The following is a 21,513-nucleotide window of genomic DNA, read 5'->3' as shown; positions in this document are numbered from 1 at the left end:
TTCGCTATCTACTCGGTTTTGCTAAAACACAAAAGGTAAAAGTTTACTTCACAAATCGGCACATAAAGTTACCATATGGAAGCACCAGTTACCGAAGAAGATGCTGAATGATCTCGGAATCGACCCTCCAGTGTGCAGATATCGTTTGTCCACAATACCTACAGGAGCAGGAACTTTTAAGGAGAAAAGGTTCAATCCTCACATTAGTGAGCAAGAATCATTGTTTGCACACCAAGCTCTCACAGCGAAAGCAAAACCAAGATCGGAAAAATAACTCGCATTCACTTGATTGGTTTGAGTCTTAAGCAAGTCTGCATGAATCAATATCTTCACAAACAATGAAAGAAGCAATATGGATTCACACTGACAAAACAATACCGGCCATCTGAAACTGGCTATAGAAAATAAACTACCAACCCCCACACAGGGAAAACCAGCAAGACGAGTATTCCGATGGTGTTTGAAATGCCGTGCGGCTGTGTAAACGAGTTTCTAAAGCCACCAGCTGCTCGGATGTGCTCTTGTAGAAGATAACATGCGATAAGAAGACATATCAACACTCCAATCGAGCTTCCTCTGAGGGTGCTTGCAAATAAGCTTGGAGCCACCACTATCAATAGAATCAGAGCAGCTGGCATTTCCAGCCAGTCTGCAGCCAAAAAATATGACAGGGAACAGCAATTATGAAAGTGAATAGCCTGAGTTGGATACTCAAATATACTGATGTAACAGCAAGAAAATAAAGATGAGCACTGTTACGAAGCACGCCAGTTACTGTATCATCCGCAGATTACTCTCTCATCAACCTAAAAGTTCATTCTTATAAGACAGTCTATTTTTGGTTAGCAAGAGTATATGATTTCAGTATGTCCACGGATAATACAATATAAAAAGTTGTCTTAAGGAAACGAAAGAATCTATTAACTGAATTGAGTGTGAAAAGAAAATACACATTGCCTTGTTTCATCCGACATAGGATGCAGAGTGTATTTAAAAGTTTAGATAAACAAATTGCTGGCGGCATTAGCAAAAGCACCGGTAAACACTTCAACAAATATGCCCAACATGAAAGGTGTAACTTTGTGGAAAAGAAAACAATACCTGGGAAATGCCGAGGAAAAAACAGTCGCAGTATAATAGCAACAAAGGCAATCCACTTTCCTACATCTCCCCTGCACAAGACAGAAAATGACAAGTTAATTCAAGAAGATTAAAATTCAGACAGAAGACAATGGTTTTGTAAAGTTCTGTAGTCACCTGAACACGTTGAACACCAATGAAGGAAGACTAAAGAATATGTATGGGATCAACAATGCCGTGAGAATATTCGTTCTCCAATTTGTTCGATCCAGGACCAACAAATAACTGCACGAACGAAAACCAAAAGACCACTTCCATTAGCTTCCGAAATTGTCATATCAGTTTCAAGTACAAAACTCGTGCTCACTGTATCTACTCTCATTTTCCACTTCAATTTTGGCTTCCGACCCGAATTCATATAACGAAAACTCGGCGTGCTGCTTCTGCCAGGTAGATAGGCTGAAGCTATGATGCCCGGGTAGACAAAATTCCATCCCATAAAACTTCACAAGGAAGTTCCACTACATTCATATACAAAAAGTTCATGTGGGATTTTATACATCTATCAAATCCACACATGATCTCTCAAACATTAAGCAAAATCTGCAGCAAGCTCAGTGTCGAGGTCAGCTGCAACAATTCACAGAATAAATTAAAGAACCAATGTCCAAGCTCCATTTGTGCAAAGCAGTTAAAAAAGCTCAGAGAAATGAACCAACACTTCACATAACATCTGATACACTTTCACTTCAGAAATCAGACCGGCGAATTCGACACGGAATGACAAAACCCAAAATGACAAATAAACGAAACAGGACAAAAACAGAGCACAATTTACTATCCAAAGACCTGCATACTGAGCTCAGTTATAAAAAGAACAACCGGAAAAAAGGTTATCATCTACCACATGCAACAACAACAAATCACGGCCGTTGAGCAAGCACATGCCAAAATTAACACATAACTTCACGACACCACCAACATTTCCAATCATGGAGGAGAAACAGAGAGGCAAACGGAATTTCGGGCTCTCACATCGCGGCAAACGAAGCCACCCATTCAAGAAACGTGGTCCCGAACCCCAGGCTCCCCAGCCTGATCGCGTGGTTCACCAGCTTCCTCGCGGCGGCGCCGAGCTCCTGCAGATCGGAGCCGATCTGACCGCTCGCTCCTCCCCCATCCGTCCTCATCTTCAAGTACCCGTACTTGCCCATGGTCCTCCAAAAGCCCGCACTTTTCTCAACGATCGTCGGAATCCGGCCGCGACCCACGATTCCTCCGAGATCGAAGAACAGGTCGGGAGAAGCGAAGGGGGTAGAGATTTCTTCGGGAGGTGTCGGTATCGATCTGTGCGATTCTTGATTTGCGGAGCGCGGGGTCAGGGGGGGTGGTCAGGGACAGCGAAGCTGTGGGCGCATCGTGTATCGTGGTGGGGAAGACGATTGAATGAGGGGATGCCACGTGGACTCGTTTGATTTGAAGCGGCGTCGCACGTCGGTGGTGATATTATTACGGTTAATACCACGAAAAACCCTAAACTTGTATACATGTGACACATTTACCTAAAATTATTTTTTTGACCATAAAAAATCTCAAACTGGTACACCTGTGACAATTTTACCTTGAACTATTTTTTTGACCACCAAAAACCCCAAACTGGTACACCTGTGACAATTTTACCCTGAACTTACCACAAAAAACCCCAAACTGGTACATATGTGACAATTTTACCCTGAATTAAAATTTTAATATTATTTTTTTATTTTTTTCGAATTTTTATTTATTTTTTATTCTTTTCTTTTCTTTTTTTTATTTTCAAACTCTGGCCGATCGCCGGTCCGGCGACCCGCCAGAGGCGGAAACCGGCGAGGGCGGCCCTCGCCGGCGTCGGGCGAGGGCCGTCCTCTCCCGCCCAGGGTAAGGGAGACCCTCGCCCGACGTAGGCGAGGGTCGCCCTCGCCAGATTCGGCAAGGGCGACCCTCACTGGTATCGGGCGGAATTTCGCTCGCGTCAGCCAAAAAATCCTTACTCAATACAGTCACCCACGTAAGCCTCGGGAGCCCAGGGTAAGGGAGACCCTTGCCCGACGCAGGCGAGGGTCGCCCTCGCCCTGGGCAGGCGAGGGTCGCCCTCGCCCTGGGCAGGCGAGGATGGCCCTCGCTCGACGCAGGCGAGGGTCGCCCTCGCCAGATCCGGCGAGGGCGGCCCTCGCCGGCTTCCGCCTCTGGCCGGTCGCCGGACCGGCGACCGGCCAGAGGTTGAAGGTGAAGGAAAAAACAAGAAAAGAAAATAAAATAAAAAATTCAAAAATTCAAAAAAATAAAAAAATAATATTAAAAATTAGTTCGGGGTAAAATTGTCACTTGTGTACCAGTTTGGGGTTTTTTGTGGTATGTTCGGGGTAAATTGTCACAGGTGTACTAGTTTGGGGTTTTTTATGGTCAAAAAAATAGTTTGGGGTAAATGTGTCACAAGTGTACCAGTTTAGGGTTTTTCGTGGTATTAACCCATATTATTACGATATTTTCGGATGTTTGTCGTTTACTAGGCAGATTCTGTGGACAGCTTTGTTTATATATAAATAATTAAACATAATGATGTCCAATTTAACTTTTTAGGTGGGAATATCGTATTAAAATTTTCGAATTTATTATATTTTTATCAAATCAGTCCTAAATATTATAATTTTGTCAATTAAGTATTAACACTTTTCATTTTTTGTCAATTCAGTTCATTTGATTAATTTTGACCAGATATTGCTGACGTGGACGCCAGCCTTCCTACGCGACACAATCGACGATGGCGTAAATTAATTTTTTTAATAATATATTTAATAATTTTTTTTCGAATTTTCCTTTTCTTTTCTTTTCTTTTCTTTACATCTCTACAACCATTGTCAGCCACAAGCAAGGACCAGTGATCCTCGCTTGGTCCAGGCAAGGACGTCACGGCCCTGCCGCCGGCCACGAGCAAGGGCCTCCGCGCCCTTGCCCAAATCCAGGCATTGACACTCGCCTAGATCTGGGCGAGGGGTTGGCAGCCCTCGTCTGAATCTAGTGAGGGTGTCGGCCCTCGACTCTTCGTCTTCGACACCATTGAAGACGAACTCATCGTCTTCCCAAGTGTGGAGAGAGAGAGAGAGAGAGAGAGAGAGAGAGAGAGAGATCTAGGCACGGGTTGCAACACCTAGCTGGTCACAAGCGAGAGGCTCGTGGCCCTGCCCTCGCCCAGACCACGCATGTGGCCAGCGACCCCACCAGTCAGAGGTGTAAAAAAAAGAAAAGAAAAGAAAAATAAATAAATCGAAAAATATAAAAATATTTATTAAAAATTATTCACGTCAACGCCAGTTGTGTCATATAGAACGGTTGGCGTCCACATCAGCGACTTCCAACCAAAATAGTTCGGACGGACTCAATTGACAAAATGTAAAATATTTATGACTAAATTGGCAAAAATGCAATAAATTTATGACTTTTTGGATAATTTTTCCCTTTTTAGATTATGCTTGTAAAGGAGTTCATCTTCTTTCTCTCTTCGTTTTTTAGGCTTCTAAATGAATATGTTAGGGAGGAAGAGAGTAGGATCAACAACAAAGGAAAAATGACACAAACGGCCTCTAGACTTTGACCCAATATGTAATGTGATTTATAAATTTTTAATTTGTTCTATGTAATCCCTGAACTTTAGCCCACTATGTCTCTAAACTTTTAATTTGTTCAATGTGGTCCCTAAACTTTTGGTACATGTCTAATTTAATCTTTGAATTATATGAAAATGTTCAATGTTGTCCCTAAACTTGAATTAATGGAATGACAATATTGAACATTTTCATATTATTTAGAGACTAAGTTGAGCATGTTCCGAAAGTCCATGGACCACATTGAACAAATTAAAAATTCAAGGATCACATTGCACATTAAGTTAAAGTCCAAAAATTATATTGAACAAATTAAAAATTCGGGAATAATTTTTATCAATATCCCAACAGCAAAAGAAAAAAACTATGCTTGGAGGAAGGAGCGATTGCATGCAACGGTCTCATCACATGTCAGTCGCGTTAGCAAGTTAATTAGAAAAGAGGGTTTTCAAAATTTAAGCGGCGCGATGAAGGATAAGCATATCCCGCTGGTAACGTGATTGATCAGGACACTATATCAACTGTTTGACCCTCATGTAAATACCTTTCTAACAAAAGGAGGAGATCTGTTGCGACGATTAATGCACAATTCCTTTTTTGAAAGGGTAATATATTTCTGACGACTGGAGAGTTGTTTCGTTCATGAAATTTTTTCAGGTTATATTTTCATTGGATTTGGGAAATAGAAATTAATAACAACCCGGAAAAAAAAAAGAACATTTAGCGACATTCCTAGAATAATTTTTAAAACAATAGAAGGGAACTAGATCTAGAATTGAAGTTATGACAGAAAACAATTTTTGCTTTTGTTATTCCTTCTGCAAATTGGAACGAAAACAAAGAGGTTCGAATGACCAAAGCAAAGTCTATTTGATAACCGTGATGGAATACTGTACTCAAATAAATCTGCAATATGAAATCAAAGCAAACAGAAGTGTATTGAATTTGCATTAATTTTTTTTTTGGTCAAAAAATTTGCATTAATTTAAAGATGGCTACAATCTCCAAGTTTTCAAAATGAAATGAATGATCTCTCTGACTCTTTTCTTTAAATATTATAAAGATAATCTGATGGCCTTCGTGGCGCAATCTTGGATAGAAGATGATCAAAGCCTTGATGATGGAATTTCTTGGTTGTGATCTTGACGATCCAATGTCGAGATCTTGGTGATCTAAAATTTGAAAGGCTTTGATGACCTAAAATTTGACGAGGCTTCTCTTTCCTGAAAAATCTTCGGTCTCCAAGAACTTCGTGACAGAATTACGCAGAGTTTCGATAAGTCCTTGTCTATTTATCTTGAAATAGGCTCCATTTATTTCACGAAAAATAAATGATTTGTAAAATATTATCCTAAAAATGATCGCTTATATGATTTATAAAAATTAACATACAAAAACTATTTATATCATCCACGAAAATAATTAGATATAAATTATTGTCAATAATGAAAATATTTTTTTGGCTAATTATTTTAATGGATACAAATGATCATTTTTAGGAAAATATTTTTTAAATTGCTTATTTTCTGTGAAACAAACGGAGCCTAAACGGAAGAGCCTTCTATTTATAAAGAGGAGGGGAGGAGCTTTGATTCACGTATCTGAACTTGATTGGCTTATTCAGTCTTGAACATGATCAGTCGATTCAATATTTTCTACGATTCTACATCTAAGAGCCTGATTTTCAATTGAAACAAACATCCAATCCATTTCAAATTTGATTTGGATGAACGTCAATTCAATTTTTATAATTAACTCATTTTTCTTCTATGCATTTGATCAGCCAATTAGCAATTTATAACACATTGCCTATTTGAATAGAACGATTATGTCAAGCTCGCGTGGATGGAAATTTCTGAATCCCCTCTCAAACTGCCAATATGAATGTTATAGTAGCACTATATAATTTGCTACTAAGATGAACTTGATGGGCTTTTGATCATAGGCTAACAAGATTCAGTCTGTACAGATGCCCCAAATTCAAGTCATGTCCATTGCAAGAGACATGGCTTGAATTTTTTGTTCCGACCATCCACATATTAAATCGTGCCATCAAGAGCTTCATGACATGAACTTTGTTATCTGAGGTATTCATGCTGGAGACAATTTAGACTCGTGTCTATGATTCTTAAAATAATCTTGAACTTTTTGGGCAGCTTTAGCTTCGTGCCAAGGAAATAATTTAGGATGTGGTCAGATTTAAACTTGTAATCGAAGAGTCTTCAAATTTGTCTTGAACCTAAGGCATTTTGACTTTATACCAAGGAATTTCGTGCGATGGACAGTTAGAGTCGTGTCAAGGAGACTTCTATTTAGACATGTCAAAATGTGTTATAAACCCATTTCTTAACCCATATTTGATGGGCTGAGTTATTAAATGGATTAGTTATATTCAGTAAATGAGTTTAAAATGGTAAAGCCCAAAATAATATGGGTGTTAAATGGGTCCACAATTTATTTCTAACCCGCCTCTATGATGCACTCTTCACTCTCTCTCGCCTTCACTCGATTTTGTGCTCTCGCTTTAGTTTGGGTATGGATTTTAGCAATATGAGTTGGATCGAGTATAGATTGAGTATGGATCACTAAATTTGTATTACATGAAAATTGGTCCAAATGGATTAGGGACTGTTTGGTTCGGCTTTTGAGAAAAGCCTTTGGGAAAATGCAAAGGCCTTTAGAGGAAAAGGATTTGGTGAAATGCAAATACTGTTTGGTAAACTGTAATTGAAAAGTACTTTGGAATGCAACTTTCGGGGAAATGCCGTTTGGTAAACGTATATTTGGAAAATTGTTTGCTATGCCAATTTAAGTTTTTTAACTTTAATTAGTTTAAAATTAAATAAAAATAATGACGTAACTTTTATATTTTCGCATTGAGAATAATGTAAAAGAAATATATTAACAAATTTATAGATAAAAAAATCACATGAAAGTGGATCTTTCTCAATTAAAAAGAGTAATTTTCATTATAATAAACATGATCACATATGTCTTGATGAAAGAAATAAGTTGTCCATAAATATTACAAAGCTCTTCAACTATTACTCAAACTCAAGGCTATTTTATCACGTAAACATGCCATGTCAGGAGATGCATTATCATTTGAAGTACTTCCCCCCTCATTTATAGCATCATGATCACCTGAATATCCATACTTGGGATCTAGATTTGCTTTTTCAAAATCCATATCAGTCACCGCATTTCTTCGTATAAAATTGTGTAAAGCCATTATCGCTATAACAATTTGCACTTGCTTTTCATATGGATAACTTGGCATGATAGTTAGAATCTTCTACTTCATTTTAATACGCCAAATGCTCGCTCAATTTCTGAACGTAGTGAGGAATGGGCACGGTTGAATACTTCTCGATATCCTGGAGGTGCAAGACCATGCCGAAACTCTGGCAAATGATATCTAATTTCTTTATATGGCCGCCCCAAATAATCTGTGGGATTTGTATATCCAACATCTACTAAATAATATTTACCTACACAAATATAATGTAAATTTAATTAATAGATGCCACATAGATACATATGGATGTACATAACCATTAATTAACGAACCTAGAAGAGGATGAGGAAATTGTGCATCACGTCTTCCAATGCCATCATAAAAGATACGGATATTATGAGCTTGTCCCTCCCAACTAGCACAAACATAGACAAATTCCATGTTAAAATTACGTACAACCAACACATTTTGAGTTGTCTTTCCTTTTCGACCAATAAAACGAATTTGATCGTACATAGGTTTCACCGTTGGGATATGTGTATCATCCATAGCTCCAATGTAATCCTAAAACAAACAACACAAATATTACTTGATTTACATTTCGTTTTTCGTTTTTATTGTACAATTGTAACTTACCTTAAAATATGGATAAAATCGTCGATCTTTCTTGATTTTCTTTGGAACTTCCTTATATTGGTGATCGGTTGGTTGGATCAAATCTTTTTCCATGTCACATATTTTATCTAAAACTAAGCTAAAGTGCCTACTTATGGAGCGATGAAAATGCTCTTGTACTAACCTGTTACCTATACCATGTCCCAATATATAAAGAAACATTCCAACCATTTCTGCAACATCAATATTCCCAGATCCTTTAAGACCATATCGTGTTACTAACTCACGCGTTAAATTATTAAATACAACCCTATGCATTCTAAACATATGATAGTACCTTATCGGATTAACATCTTTGGCCATCAACTCTCTCAATCATTCATAACCTGTATATGACGAGGTCATGCAAGGTTGTTTGTAAAGGTTCATTGCCTGATAAACATCTGAAGCTTGAGCGATTGAGAGAACATCCCATAATTCATTTTCCTCATTTTCACGATTTTTCCTTTCAGGAGAATCATCCATATCTGCTTTACGTAGCAAAATATTGAGTTAGAGCAAGAAAAACAATTTATAAACTTGACCATCCATCAAGAGAAACAACATCACCAATCAAATATGTACAAACTCAACCACATAAAGAGAACACCACACTCGCATTAAAACATTTATAGAAATTGGGTTCACACGTAATGCAACTAGAGATCTCACACGAGAACAAAGTAGCATACCAAAAAGTTAAAAAAAGATGTTATGGCATCCTAGCTATGACTAAGCTCTTCCAACTCAAGTTTGAGATACTTGACTTTAGTACATCACTCATCAAGCTCATGAAGACCTGCCTATTGTCTTTCTTTTCCTTAAAATGTTTGATTGCAAAAAAGTATAACTTTTTATCTTGTGCAATCTCAGGTATGCTATCCAATATTGCTATAAGGTCCTTGTAAGGACCGAATCCCTCATTTGCTTGAGCTGTAGCAAGGGCAGCGTTCCTACTTTCAACAATGAAACATAGCTTGTTAATTTGGTTTCTAAGCTGTCGTGCTGGGCTCAATCTATTTTCTTTCTTCCCTCGAGCTTGCCTTGTTGAAGTTTGCTCTGCTCTTTTACGGCTCTGAGTTACAATTGGTTTTGCAATTTATTCACCCTCATGACACTCCAAATTATTATCAGTAGATCCTGCAACATCATCGATATCAAGTTGTGTAGTCTCAACATCCTCATCAATACATAAACCTTGAGTAGGATTCCATGTGATTCCTCTGGTAGCAACTGTATCTCTAAATATTCTTTCTAACAACACTTCAAGATTAGGAGGTATGCCTCTCGTCCTAAAAACCTTCACCCTAGGATTGGCCTATTATAATAGATCATTTGAGTAAGTTGTATCATTGAAGATAAGAACTTAACGGAATAGTAAAAAAAGAAATAATAAATACCTGAATTTTAGTCTCCCACCATTCATCACTCTCATTAATGGTTTTCTTTCTTGAATCCCATTCTACTCCTGTTTTACTGTAAACCAATGTCCTCCATCTTTTCCATTCTTTCTTAATATTATCCCACTTACTCTTCATTTGAGTTTTATCATACTTTTTGCCCCTTAATTCGTCGAACTTAGTAATTATGACTGTCCATCCGTCCCTCTTGTTGGTTGCAGGACGATTGCCTTTTGTTCAATGCACAACTAACAAAATGTTTCCACATCTTCGGCAGTCCAATATGCCTTTTCCTTGGTTGAACTTGCCATCTTCTAGTAATATGAAAATGAACAAGTATGACAGGCTTGCTGAAATTGAGAGACAACCCTTAGCAATAGCATAGCCGCGCATAGCACACCCAATCAGAAAACATGTACACATGATCTATTAGAAAACATACAAAATGTTTCTCACGTAAAAATGTTTCTACAATCAATAAATAACTTCTATTTTAAATTCCATAATCAAGATTATGCAAAGAGCTAATAGTTAACAAGGCTAAAGTAGGAGATAAAAGTGACATTGCGAAATCACACACAAAGATTGCCAATGTAGCTAAAAAATAAGTGAGACCTGCAATTACCAACGCAAATTTGTACAAGAAAACTTTCATGCCCAACAAGAACAGAAAAATTTCAGAGAATGAAAAGCTAAAACAAGAGACAACACGGTTGGCAATGTAGGTGGAAGAAAAGGAAAAACTAGCTCTGAAAACAGCTAGTAAATTGTCTATAAAGACGAAACAATGCGAATTTATAACAGCTTGAATCAACTAGAGAAAGTAGCTGACTTGGACCAATGTGAGATAGAGATTAAAGTAGTAAAGCATAGCCATGAATGATGTATATTTGGGCTTTTTTATTGACTTTTGCTGAAGGAATCATGGCACGCCGCTGGTCAGCATATGGTGCTTACTCATCAAAGCAGCATACTACCAATAACCTCACCTAGCTTCAATTATTGTTTACAAAGATAAAGATAAACCAATTAGCAAAAGATATTTAGAGGAAAAACATGACGTATGCACTAAAATTCCTCTGCTTTTTATATTTTACCTTTATGATACATACGATTCTTTAAGAAGCTGCCATAAATTTCTCACAGCTATGAAGGGCAGAACATTAAAACAAAAAATCACTGGACTCAAACCGAAGCAAAGGCTAAGCAGCAAGTAGACTGGTAATCGCAAAACCACAAATCAAAGTGACATCGCTAAATCAAAAAAACAAAAATTGCCAATACTGCTAAAAACTAAGCCAGATCTGCAATACCAACATAATTTTGTACAAAATAACCTTCGTGCTTAATAAGATCAGAAAATTTTACCTGGGAAGAGAGGCAAGCGCGGCGTGAGGGATGGAGCTCGAAGGAAAGAGAGCTCGAGGGCGGGCGAGAGGGAAGCGTGACCTCGAAGGCGGGCGTGAGGGAAGAGCGTGGGGGAAGAGAGCTTGAGTGTTGGCTTGAGGGAAGCGTGAGCTTGAGGGCGAGTGTGAGGGAAGAGAGCTCGAGGGCGGGCGTGAGGGAAGAGCGTGAGGGAAGAGAGCTCGGGGGCATGCGTGAGGGAGGTGAGCTCGAGGGCAACAGTCGCTTGAGCGATTCTTGAGCGAAGAGAAGGCAGAGCGATTTATCCCGAGAGAAAAAGAGAAGACACTCTTCAGGGTTTTGTTTAAAAAGGGGCAAAAATGGAATTACGGTGATAAATGAGGGTAAAATTGGAAGTTTTGACATTTTCATTAAACTAGCCAATTGCATCCCAAAAATGCAACTTCCCAAGGCTCCTCCATCCCTCCATTCAGCCAAAGGCCCTTGGAGCGCTTTGGAAATGCAATTGTATCTTCCCAAAATTTGCCAAAAAATTTGTCAAACAATCTTTGCATTTGCTCAAGGGACTTTAGAGCCCCAAAGCTCATTTCAAATGCTGAACCAAATATACCATAAATGGATCAATTTGGATTGGACCATTTTCGACCCGACCCACCCGTTTGACGGGCTATTCTATTTGACTTAAGACAATTCATCTCGTACCAAGAAATTTCATGATGAGGACAACTTAGGCTCATGTCAAGGAGATTTCAATTTGACTTCGACTTTTAGGCGGCTTCATTTGGTGCCAAGGAGTTTTGTGGTGTGGATAGTTTAGACTTGCGCCCAAGAGTATTAATTTAAGGACACTTTTTTTTTCATGAATTAGTTAGTTTTAGGCTCTTATCTAGGAGGGCTTTATATTTTAATGAAGTAGGCAGTTTAGTTTTATCACATCTAAGAGTTTAGTCATATCAAGGAGTATTGATTTTGACACTCATTATATAATCATTACCAAATCGCTTCTTATTTTATAATCGTGCATAATATAAACACGACTTCCCTTTTTGGGGAACTTCGTTCGGCACTTTGGAATACTCTTTTCTTAATTGGTCACATCTAAGGTCAATCAATAGACCTGTGGATCTATTCTTCCATATGATAAATCGCCATCTCATAGCACCACCGCGGCACCACCGACAATTGGATAGCTTATAGTAAGAGAAGCTTTAAGGGTGCAATTCCGGACCTTAGGAAGGAATAGAATAAGAGGCCTTTAGTGATATATTCTAGTCATCTGTTCTTGGACGTTGTCCATATAAGAATAATCTAGTGAACATAATGCCTAATTCATTATTTTGATTTTGTATGGTTTATTCAAATTGGTAATTGTGACATTTCGAATTTCGACCCATTTTTGGGATTTATAAAACGTGTAATTCGTCAGTGCGCTTATAATAAAATCTCGCCCAGAACTGATTACTCTTGGGTTATTTTTTTTTAAAATTAGAGATTTTGCTAGAATCGCACTCGATCGAATTTGGCCGTTATTTAGAGTCCGAACTTTGGTGTCGAATTTCTCGGAGTGTCGTGACGAATTTAATTGGACGGTGTCGATATTATTGTGGCCAGCGTCAAAATTGCCCGGGATAAGTGAAAAGTGAAATTTGGACCGGGTGCGAATTTGGATTAGTAGACCTCTCTCATAGTGTGTTTTAGTTATTATCTTTTGGCCTTCTTCCTAATTTATAATTAGGGTTTTTCGTGGGCCGTTGGATCGTTTTCGGATTTGAATGAGGATCGTCGGATCGCACTCAAGTGCATTTGACTTTCTCTCTCTTCTCTCTCTCTCTCTCCTCCCCCACGTCGCCGCTGACTTCCTCCTCTTTCCCCGCTGCCCTCCCCCACGTTGTTTCTGCCTTTGCTGCTGTTGACACCTAATTTTTAGCTCATTTTTGTCATATTTTCAAAATTTTCAAAATTAGGTCTAGGGATCTTGGCCAAGCCTAGAAACCTATTTCTAAACCATAAAAATAATTTTTTAGCATTTTTCTTCATTTTTTCTTAATTTCTTGTAGTCAAAATAAGCAAGAAAATCAAGAAAAATAGTAAATGGAATCAGAAAATTCCATAAAAATAGTCATTAGTCTTCTTTTAAATCCAATTTCACAAATACATTGTAAATTTTAGAAAATCTCAATCGGGTATATGTTTTTCCCAAAATTGGGCAAAATTAAACCCGAATTGAACCAAAAATGAAATTAAAGTTTTTCTAGTCATTTTTAAATCATAGTGTCTTCACAACAATTGATTTTGGGACCTTGAATTGCATAATGGTCGGTCCAATTGCATAATTTGACATAAAAATAAAAAAAATCCCCAAAATTTGATTGAAAATTACGAATTTTGAACCCAAATTGGGAATCGTGCCCAAAATGAAATTGTCGAAATATGAGACTATCATTTCTAGGGTTAAATAGACCTGAGTAGTTCAATTTTGTAATTGGTTTTGCCTAATCAGGTCATTAGGACGTCGAATTAAGAAAAATCCGAATAATCCGGATATGAAATTTGGAAAATTTTGGACATGGTTATAAAAAAAATTGGGGAAAAACATATGTTTAGGTTCAAAATGTGATGGGAAATTCAATTTTGGGGTCGAATTTCGAAGATTTGGTCAAAATCGGGCTTAATTTGCAAATTTATATAAAATCGGAACTGCCGGGTCGGGCGGGTCGATCCGACCCGACTCGACCCGAACAGTGCATCTTCTTCACCCGGTTAACCCAACCCGCTATAAATCCAGAAAAACCGACTCAAACCCGGGATTTCATCGATCATTTCTAGTTATTTGAGCACGTTTTGATCGATTGTGCCAGCTTGGAAAATGTCCAGCTGGCACTGGTTAACGACCCCAACCGATTGGAATTCAGTTCCAACTGAATTTGAGCGGGAAATAAATCAACAAAAAATGAGAAAAACTGAAGAAGGAGAAGAGAACCCATTCGACGAAATTCCGAAGAGGGAGAAGAGAGAGAAAGAGAGAGAAACAATGCGAAATCCAGGGAGAGAGAGAGGAGTGGAGATCCCCAGGTTGAGTGATTGGCGCCGATCGATTGAACAGCGCCGGCAAATCGACCATCGAGAAGGATCTCCTCCTCGGGTGAACAAGAGGAAGGCTGATCGGGAACGCCTGAAACCAAGCCCCGTCCGACCAGTCCAGACCTATTCCGGCGAATCCAAGACCATCGGGAGGAAGTATAGGTGTCAGGGAACAATCCTTGTGGCGGAGATCAGTTCAAAAATTTCATTTGGACATCGAACGAAGCAGGTAAAGATCGCTTATCGCCATGGTTTTTACAAAATTTCCAGAATTGAGTTTTAGTTAAAAGTGAATGTTCAAGCGATTTCTTTGCCGATTTCGAGCGTTTTGATGTCAAAAAACATGTTTCTAATCATGTTTTATGTTATTTGATTGCATTTGTGGATGAAAAATGGCATAAACCGAGTCGGCCATGTATTGAAACCTCCTCGCCGAAGCTCAGAGGTCCTCGCCGGAGCTTCACCGTGGCCATAGGCCAACCAAGTTAGCATCCTTTAACCTTGTTTGATGTTTTGATAACCATTAGATTCGAGTTAGACGGTTACGGCGATCGATATGTTGATTTGAATGTCTAAGAAATAGGTTTGATTAGTTTGCAAATTAGGTTTTTTGACCGAATCTTTCGCCGGCCGGTGAACGTCCGCCGGCGTTCCGAATATGTTTGATTGAAAATAGAATATATGGACTTCATCGTGGATCAAATCAGAAAGGTCAAAAGGTCGCCGGAAGGTCGCCGACGGTGAGCCCAAAGTCGCGGCCTCGAGAACCCTGAACTGGAAATTGTGCACACCACCTGTTTGTGAAAATGCTCCAATGAACATAGGGCAAAACGGCGCCGTTTTGGCGTTCCCTGCCCGCCGGAGGGGGTGACCGGCGCCGGCGCCAGCGACGCCCGGTTCGGTCAGGCCGAACCGGGTCGAACTAGACAGGTCCGGTTCGTTTTCCCCGGCGGGAAAATTCAAAAAAAAAAATCCGAAAATCAAATAAAAAATAAAAAAAATCAGAAAAATCGAAAAAAATTAGAAAATCATAAAAAAAAATCATAAAAAATTTAGAATTTTTTTAGAAATTCAAAAGAAAATTACAGAAAAATCCAAAAAATTTCAGAAAATTCATAAAAATTCCGAAAATTCAGAAAATACAAAAAAAAATTTTAAAAATTTTTGGAAAATCAATAAAAAATTGAAAAATTGGAAAATTCATAAAATTTCCAGAAAATCATAAAAAAAATCAGTTCTCGATTTAAAAAAATTTTCCGAAAAATAAAAAATAAAAAATTTTCAAAAAATTTGAAAATTCACAGAAAGGTCCAAAATCATCGTGGCCAATCATAAAAATTGAAATTTGAATTTTTGGAAGTGCCTGAGTGGCATTTTTGAAAAATTCCAAATTTAAGGATCAAAACCCCTAAAAAACCCTAAAACCCTAAAAATGTGTAAATCATGAAATGAACAAGTTATTAGAGCTTCATTAAGGTTTGGGTGTTTTACTTGATTTTCATTTTTAATGGCTAAATTTGGGTTGCTATGATTGATTTGCCGTTGATTTCACATTTAATTCTTGGGGTGCTTAATTGTTTGTTCATGATTAGATTAGTGAATTGACCTTAGGAATCCGTGTGACGCGTTAGACATGCCATATCGTTCTTAGGTACCAAAAGGGCGTTAATGATCTCAATTTGAGACCGTTAATGTAACCAAGTCCCTTATTCAGAATCTGTGGTTCGTAGGATTGTGGTACTTCTCCCGTACCTCAATTAGGTTTCTAGTCAACCTACCGTAAATGACTAGTGGCGACTCCAAGTTCAAGTTTAGATCAAATAAACCCCGCTGTCACGTGAGGTATGGTTTGGGAGAGACCCGTGTAGAAAAATACCTCCATTCTAGCACGCGAGAGCGTGGCGCGACAGGCTTGACGACTCCGCTCGGGAACCTTGGGTTTCTAAGTGGACTTAAGCCTAAAATAGAACGATATGCATGTATTTGTGCTCGCAAGGATCACAGGTACGTTCCACTAATGACGTGTTAAATGGTGATGCAGGTGGGAGGTATAAGGGGTGTAGTCTGTGCTTACCTTTGTTTTGCAGGATGGTGTTGAGATTGAATGTGATTCCATCAAATTTTAGAAGTGCTATTTGGTTATAAATTGTTGTGCTTGCCTTTAAATTGCTTTAGCACTACACTTTTCGCACACACTGTGACATTCCGCAATTTTGCTCACTTGGGATTTATGAAATGAATTATTTTATTAATGTACTTGTAGTTAGTTCTCACCCGGAACTGATCATTCCTGGGATACTAACCGTTAGGGAAAGGCTAGTAAGGGATCTAAATTCGTACGACTAAAGAAAATTCGATCGTGAATTGACTTTCGACCATGAAATCGTCGAGGTAATATTTTGAACCACTGTTGGCCGATCCAAGGATAGTTAGGGGTTAGTTCGCCACTGTCATAGTAATGGATCGCGGGTGATTCCGCCGGACCACGAAATGACTTGATGAATTATCCTGAACCTATACCGAACGATCGTACCCCTCGGATCTAGTAATTGATCCCCGCGATTTTAATGACAACCGAAGTCGTTACGGTCTGAATAAATTGCACGTGACTCGATTTAGTATCAGTCACGGGTTGTACAGGTGAATTTCCCAAAAGCCACCCGTTAGTCTGAGAAACGCTCAAGTTACGTTATATATATAATTTGAATATTGATTAGAGACCAAATCGAGCATAAGAAAATTTGGAAAGTCACGGCAGGGCCTTTGGACGACGTTGTAATTGGAACGTACAACTCTGGATTTCTTCGGATTTTTCAGAAAAGTTCGATTTCGACGAGAAACGGAGAAAGTGACCATTTTACCCTTGGGAATTAATAAAGGGTTAGTTTTATGGGCAAAGGGCATTTTGGTCATTTTGCCCTCAAATTTGGAAAAGACAATTTTGCCCTTGGACTTTTTGAGAAATTACAAGATTACCCTTGGATATTTTTGGTAAGATTCGATCTGGGCCGTCGATTTCAAGATTAGATCGAATCTGGACCGTTGGATCAAAATGTGAGAGAAGGGCATTTTGGTAATTTGCCACTTTGGGTCAAATTACACTATTTAGGTCCAAATGACCATTCTCTGTCCTCCATTTCTCTCTCTCCCCACCGAAAATTCCCCCCTCCCCCACCGTGAGCTCTTCCCCTCCGGCCGACCGTCCCTCCCCTCGCCGATCGCCGCCGTCCGTGCGCCCGCCGGACCGCCGCCGTGCCGCGCCGTCCACGCCGCCGCACCACCACCAGCCCTCACCCACCGTTCTCTCTCTCCCTCTCTCTCCCCGTGTGGCCGTGGGTCTCGGCCAAGGCAAGCCGCGCCCCCGCCGTCGCCGTTCTCGCCGCCAAGCCGCGCCGCCGCTCGCCGCCATTCCCGATTAAGTGCCGCCGCTTTCCGTTCTAGCCACGTGAGTCTAGAACTCGGTAAGTCGTGCTCTAAACCCAATTTAGGACTTCGGGTATCGACGGGTGATTTTTGAGTGAAATCGGGTTTAAATTATGTGCGAATTTGCATGATTTAGGAGAGGAATTATGTGGCGGGCCTTAGGATTGAATTTGGAAATTTTTGGTGGAATATTTGAGGACAACAGTGGGCTCTGATGGGCCGATCGGGACGCAAATTGGATTTTTAGAACCGGTAATTAATGGTGAGAAAGTGTCGTGAAGGACCGGAACTGATTTGACGCCATTTGGTTGGAGAAAAATGGCAAATCATGTGTTTAATGCGTGTTTGATCTATGACTGAATTGTGGTGATTAAATTGAGTGCGTGGTTGTGTGGTTAAATGATTGAAATATGCCTGTTGGGTGCACGCTTGGGCCAGACTGATTTAATTGTTAAAATTGGCCATGTCAAATGCTGAGTGAGCATGGATTGTGTGTAATTGATGCGTGTATGGGCCACATGTGATTGACCAGTTGAGTGTGGTAAATGCTTGTTGAGCATGTGCACGAGTAAGAAAGAAATGTGGTATGACATGTGTTTGTGGAAATTGTTCCGTCCTGAGGGGTGTTCGTTTACGCGGAATGATGCTCGGTATTACCGGAAGACTGCCAGCCTGAGGCGTGTACTTCAACGCGGGTTGCGCAGTAGGTGGTAGATGTTGAGCCTGAGGCGTGTACTTCAACGCAGGCAAGAAACATGGCCTGAGGCGTGTACGTTTACTCGGGCCCGGAAGTGTTGTGGAAAGAGGTCGCAGTGTACCTGAGGTGTGTACTGTAACGCGGGTCACTGGCGAGGCATGTGGAAACGAGATAATGAGAATGGAATGAGTGCATGTCATGAGATTTATACTCGATTGTGATTGCATGTGATATGCCTGCTATGTGATGATTTGATTTGTGTGATTGTGTTTATGTAATTATCTGGAGGTACGTGATAGCCTAGGTGGGGTTTAGGGGTGTACTTACTGAGATGTGATCTCATGATTGATCAAAATGCCTTTTTATACTAGAATGAATGAATAGGGTGACATGCTCCATTTGGTCATATGTTTCATTTCTAGATGGAATGTATAGGTCCATGGTGATTTTCAATGTAATTCAAGTAGATTAAATGCTCAAGATGTGACACGTACAATCCCATTTGCCAAAAGTCTATTTTCGATGTATTCGAAGTTGTAAACCATAGGATAGGACTTTATGGTCAAAGTGGAGCATGACAAAAGGCATTTGCATTAAACATTGGTTTATTCACATTTTCAAGTATATGCTCTTTTAAGGCATAAATGGATTAGAAGTGGCATTTGTATTACGTCATAAGTATGCAAATGTACTTTACCTCCATTTTTTTTCCATAAAAGGACATATAATTAAAATGGGGGCATTTAAAATTGATGTGTAATCCATGGTGATTAATAATGAACTTTTTTGCATAATTAGGTTCGATGGGAAAACTAGACATTCAGGTGGTTCCCATTCTACGAAAAGAGCTCATGGCTTGGTGGAAGGACATGACAAATGATAACCGAGTTTATGTCTAAGATAGGTTGGGATACCTTCTAGACTTAATCCATGTGGAACATCAAGTTAGTTTGATCCAAGCATTGGCGCATTTTTGGGAAGTTTCCACTGCCACTTTCCAATTTGGAGAGTATGAATTGACACCGACTTTGAAAGAATATCAAGCCGCCATTGGAATTGATTCCAAGCCTAGGGTCATAGAGCCACCCGTTGGACTTAATCCCATAAGCATTCTTGCAGAATTCCTTAACCTCAAAACTTCCAAAATCGAAAAGTTAATCAAGTCAAACACGGGTAGATTTCCATTATCTTTTCTAATAGCCAATTTTTCCAAACTTCCTAGGGAAATGGGAAACACTTCGGCTCGGCTTTTCATTCTAGCCTTCTTTGGCTTCGTTCTATTCCCCGTATCTAGAGCGGGATTAGACCCTTTAGTGGCTGTGATCGCTAGACGAGCATGTCTTAAATGGGATTTTTCTAATATGCTTCTTGCCCAAACCGTCATCTCCTTAAACACATACCAAAATCATGGGAAGGGAATCTTTCAAGCTTCTACGGGTCTCCTATCTCTATGGTTCATTTCACATATTCGACCATGGTGTCATTCCATGAGTATTCGTGAGATTTGCCCAACGATAAATCCCATAGAACGATACCTTGGTATTCAACATAAATTGCCCAAACAATCTTTCTTAGATTGTGCCAATTTCATTAGAGCCTTAACTTCCAATCAAATCCAATGGCGGATCAATTGGCCAAAGATTAGCAAGGCAAGGATTATAAGTCAAGAAGGGAATGCGATACCATTACTCGAGCTGAATGGAGGAGCCGCCTATTGTCCCTTGAGAGTTGTCAGACAATTTGGGATGCTTCAACAAGTCCCACCGGCATGGAACCCTGAGGAGTTTGCCTTTGACATCCCAAGTGGAATTATACCCGAAGAAGAGAAGAAAGACCTTCAAGCCAAGGTTCACAAAATTATCCTTTCTTTGGATAATTCACCTTCACAAGTAGTAGAATGGCCAAAGAACTTGGAAGGAGACATGGAGATTATATGGCATCTAAGGAATACATCAAGTGGATGGAAAGTAAACAACCAATTCATGTGGAGCCATACGTTCCATTGAGCATTATAACAGATCCCGAGGAGGAGTATATCCTAGAATACATTGTCCCACACATGCCTGGAGTTGAGCCTTACATCCCCGAAGAAGTCTTGATCGATGTCGAAGAATGGGAATCTCAAATCAAAGAATGGAAGGATTATCACGGGGCGGAAGCTACCTTAGTTAGCAAGAAACCTAGACTTGGATGATTTAGAATTCCCATTCGAGTTTAAAATCATTTTGTAAAGCAATCTTGGATTTTATATGAAATACTCATTTTTCAAAATCCGTTTGGATAAATTCAAAGACATGATTAAAAAGAAGGATCACTATGGATTACAATTCTTTGAATGGTATGATCGCTTGAGAAAAACATTGATGAGAAGTTTTATGCAAGGCTAGGGCTTGTGTAAAAGTTCTTATCCTTGTTAATCACAAGAAACCATACAATTAAAAGAATGTGGGTTTTCATATTCATTTCACCAATTCTAATATCCCGACGGTTCTCATGAAGACAGGTTTTCTAGCAACGGAAGGCAAAAGACCCCGAACCCGTTTACAAATTAAAATGGCCGAGGAAGAAATTTGCACTCAACTAGCTGAAGTGGAGAACCAGATGATGCAAATGGCTACCATGATGGCGAAAATGAAGGCCTTTATTCTCGTATCTCAAGGGTCTTATCCTACTACTCCAAATGTAGGAACTTCAAATGCTACTGAAACACCAGTTGAAGACCCAGTCAGAAACAAAGAACCGGTTCAAGAAAATCGTCCAAAGACTATGCCTGAAATAGTGAATTTGGAAGAGGATGATCAAACCAAGAAAGCATCCAAAACAAAGGATGAAGAAGAGGCCAAGTTGGCCAAAATTGAAGAATGCCTAGCAAGTCAGGGCTATGAGCTTCAAAGGTTCGACAAGTTCTCGCCATATGCGAAGGTGGTTGTTCCA

General features: G+C 39.4%; 1 protein-coding gene across 1 annotated transcript; it reads right to left on the bottom strand.

The window, feature by feature from the left end:
- Positions 1 to 312: 312 nt before the first annotated feature.
- On the bottom strand, positions 313 to 2,485 carry LOC115661614 (cold-regulated 413 plasma membrane protein 2-like). The gene is made up of 4 exons (XM_030583843.2): positions 2,116 to 2,485; positions 1,258 to 1,365; positions 1,102 to 1,172; positions 313 to 649 (listed from the first exon to the last, which is right to left on the bottom strand). The coding sequence occupies exons 1-4, from the start codon at positions 2,292 to 2,294 to the stop codon at positions 396 to 398; spliced, it is 612 nt and encodes a 203-aa protein (XP_030439703.1). The 5' UTR covers positions 2,295 to 2,485; the 3' UTR covers positions 313 to 395.
- Between the last annotated feature and the right edge of the window lie 19,028 nt (positions 2,486 to 21,513).

This window comes from Syzygium oleosum, unplaced genomic scaffold (genome assembly GCF_021117445.2).
Source record: "Syzygium oleosum isolate NSW1041296 unplaced genomic scaffold, Sole_v2.1 Sole_v2.34, whole genome shotgun sequence".
NCBI classification, from domain to species: Eukaryota; Viridiplantae; Streptophyta; class Magnoliopsida; order Myrtales; family Myrtaceae; genus Syzygium; species Syzygium oleosum.
The sequence above is the reverse complement of the archived record's forward strand: the minus strand, read 5'-3'. Positions and strand labels throughout refer to the sequence as shown.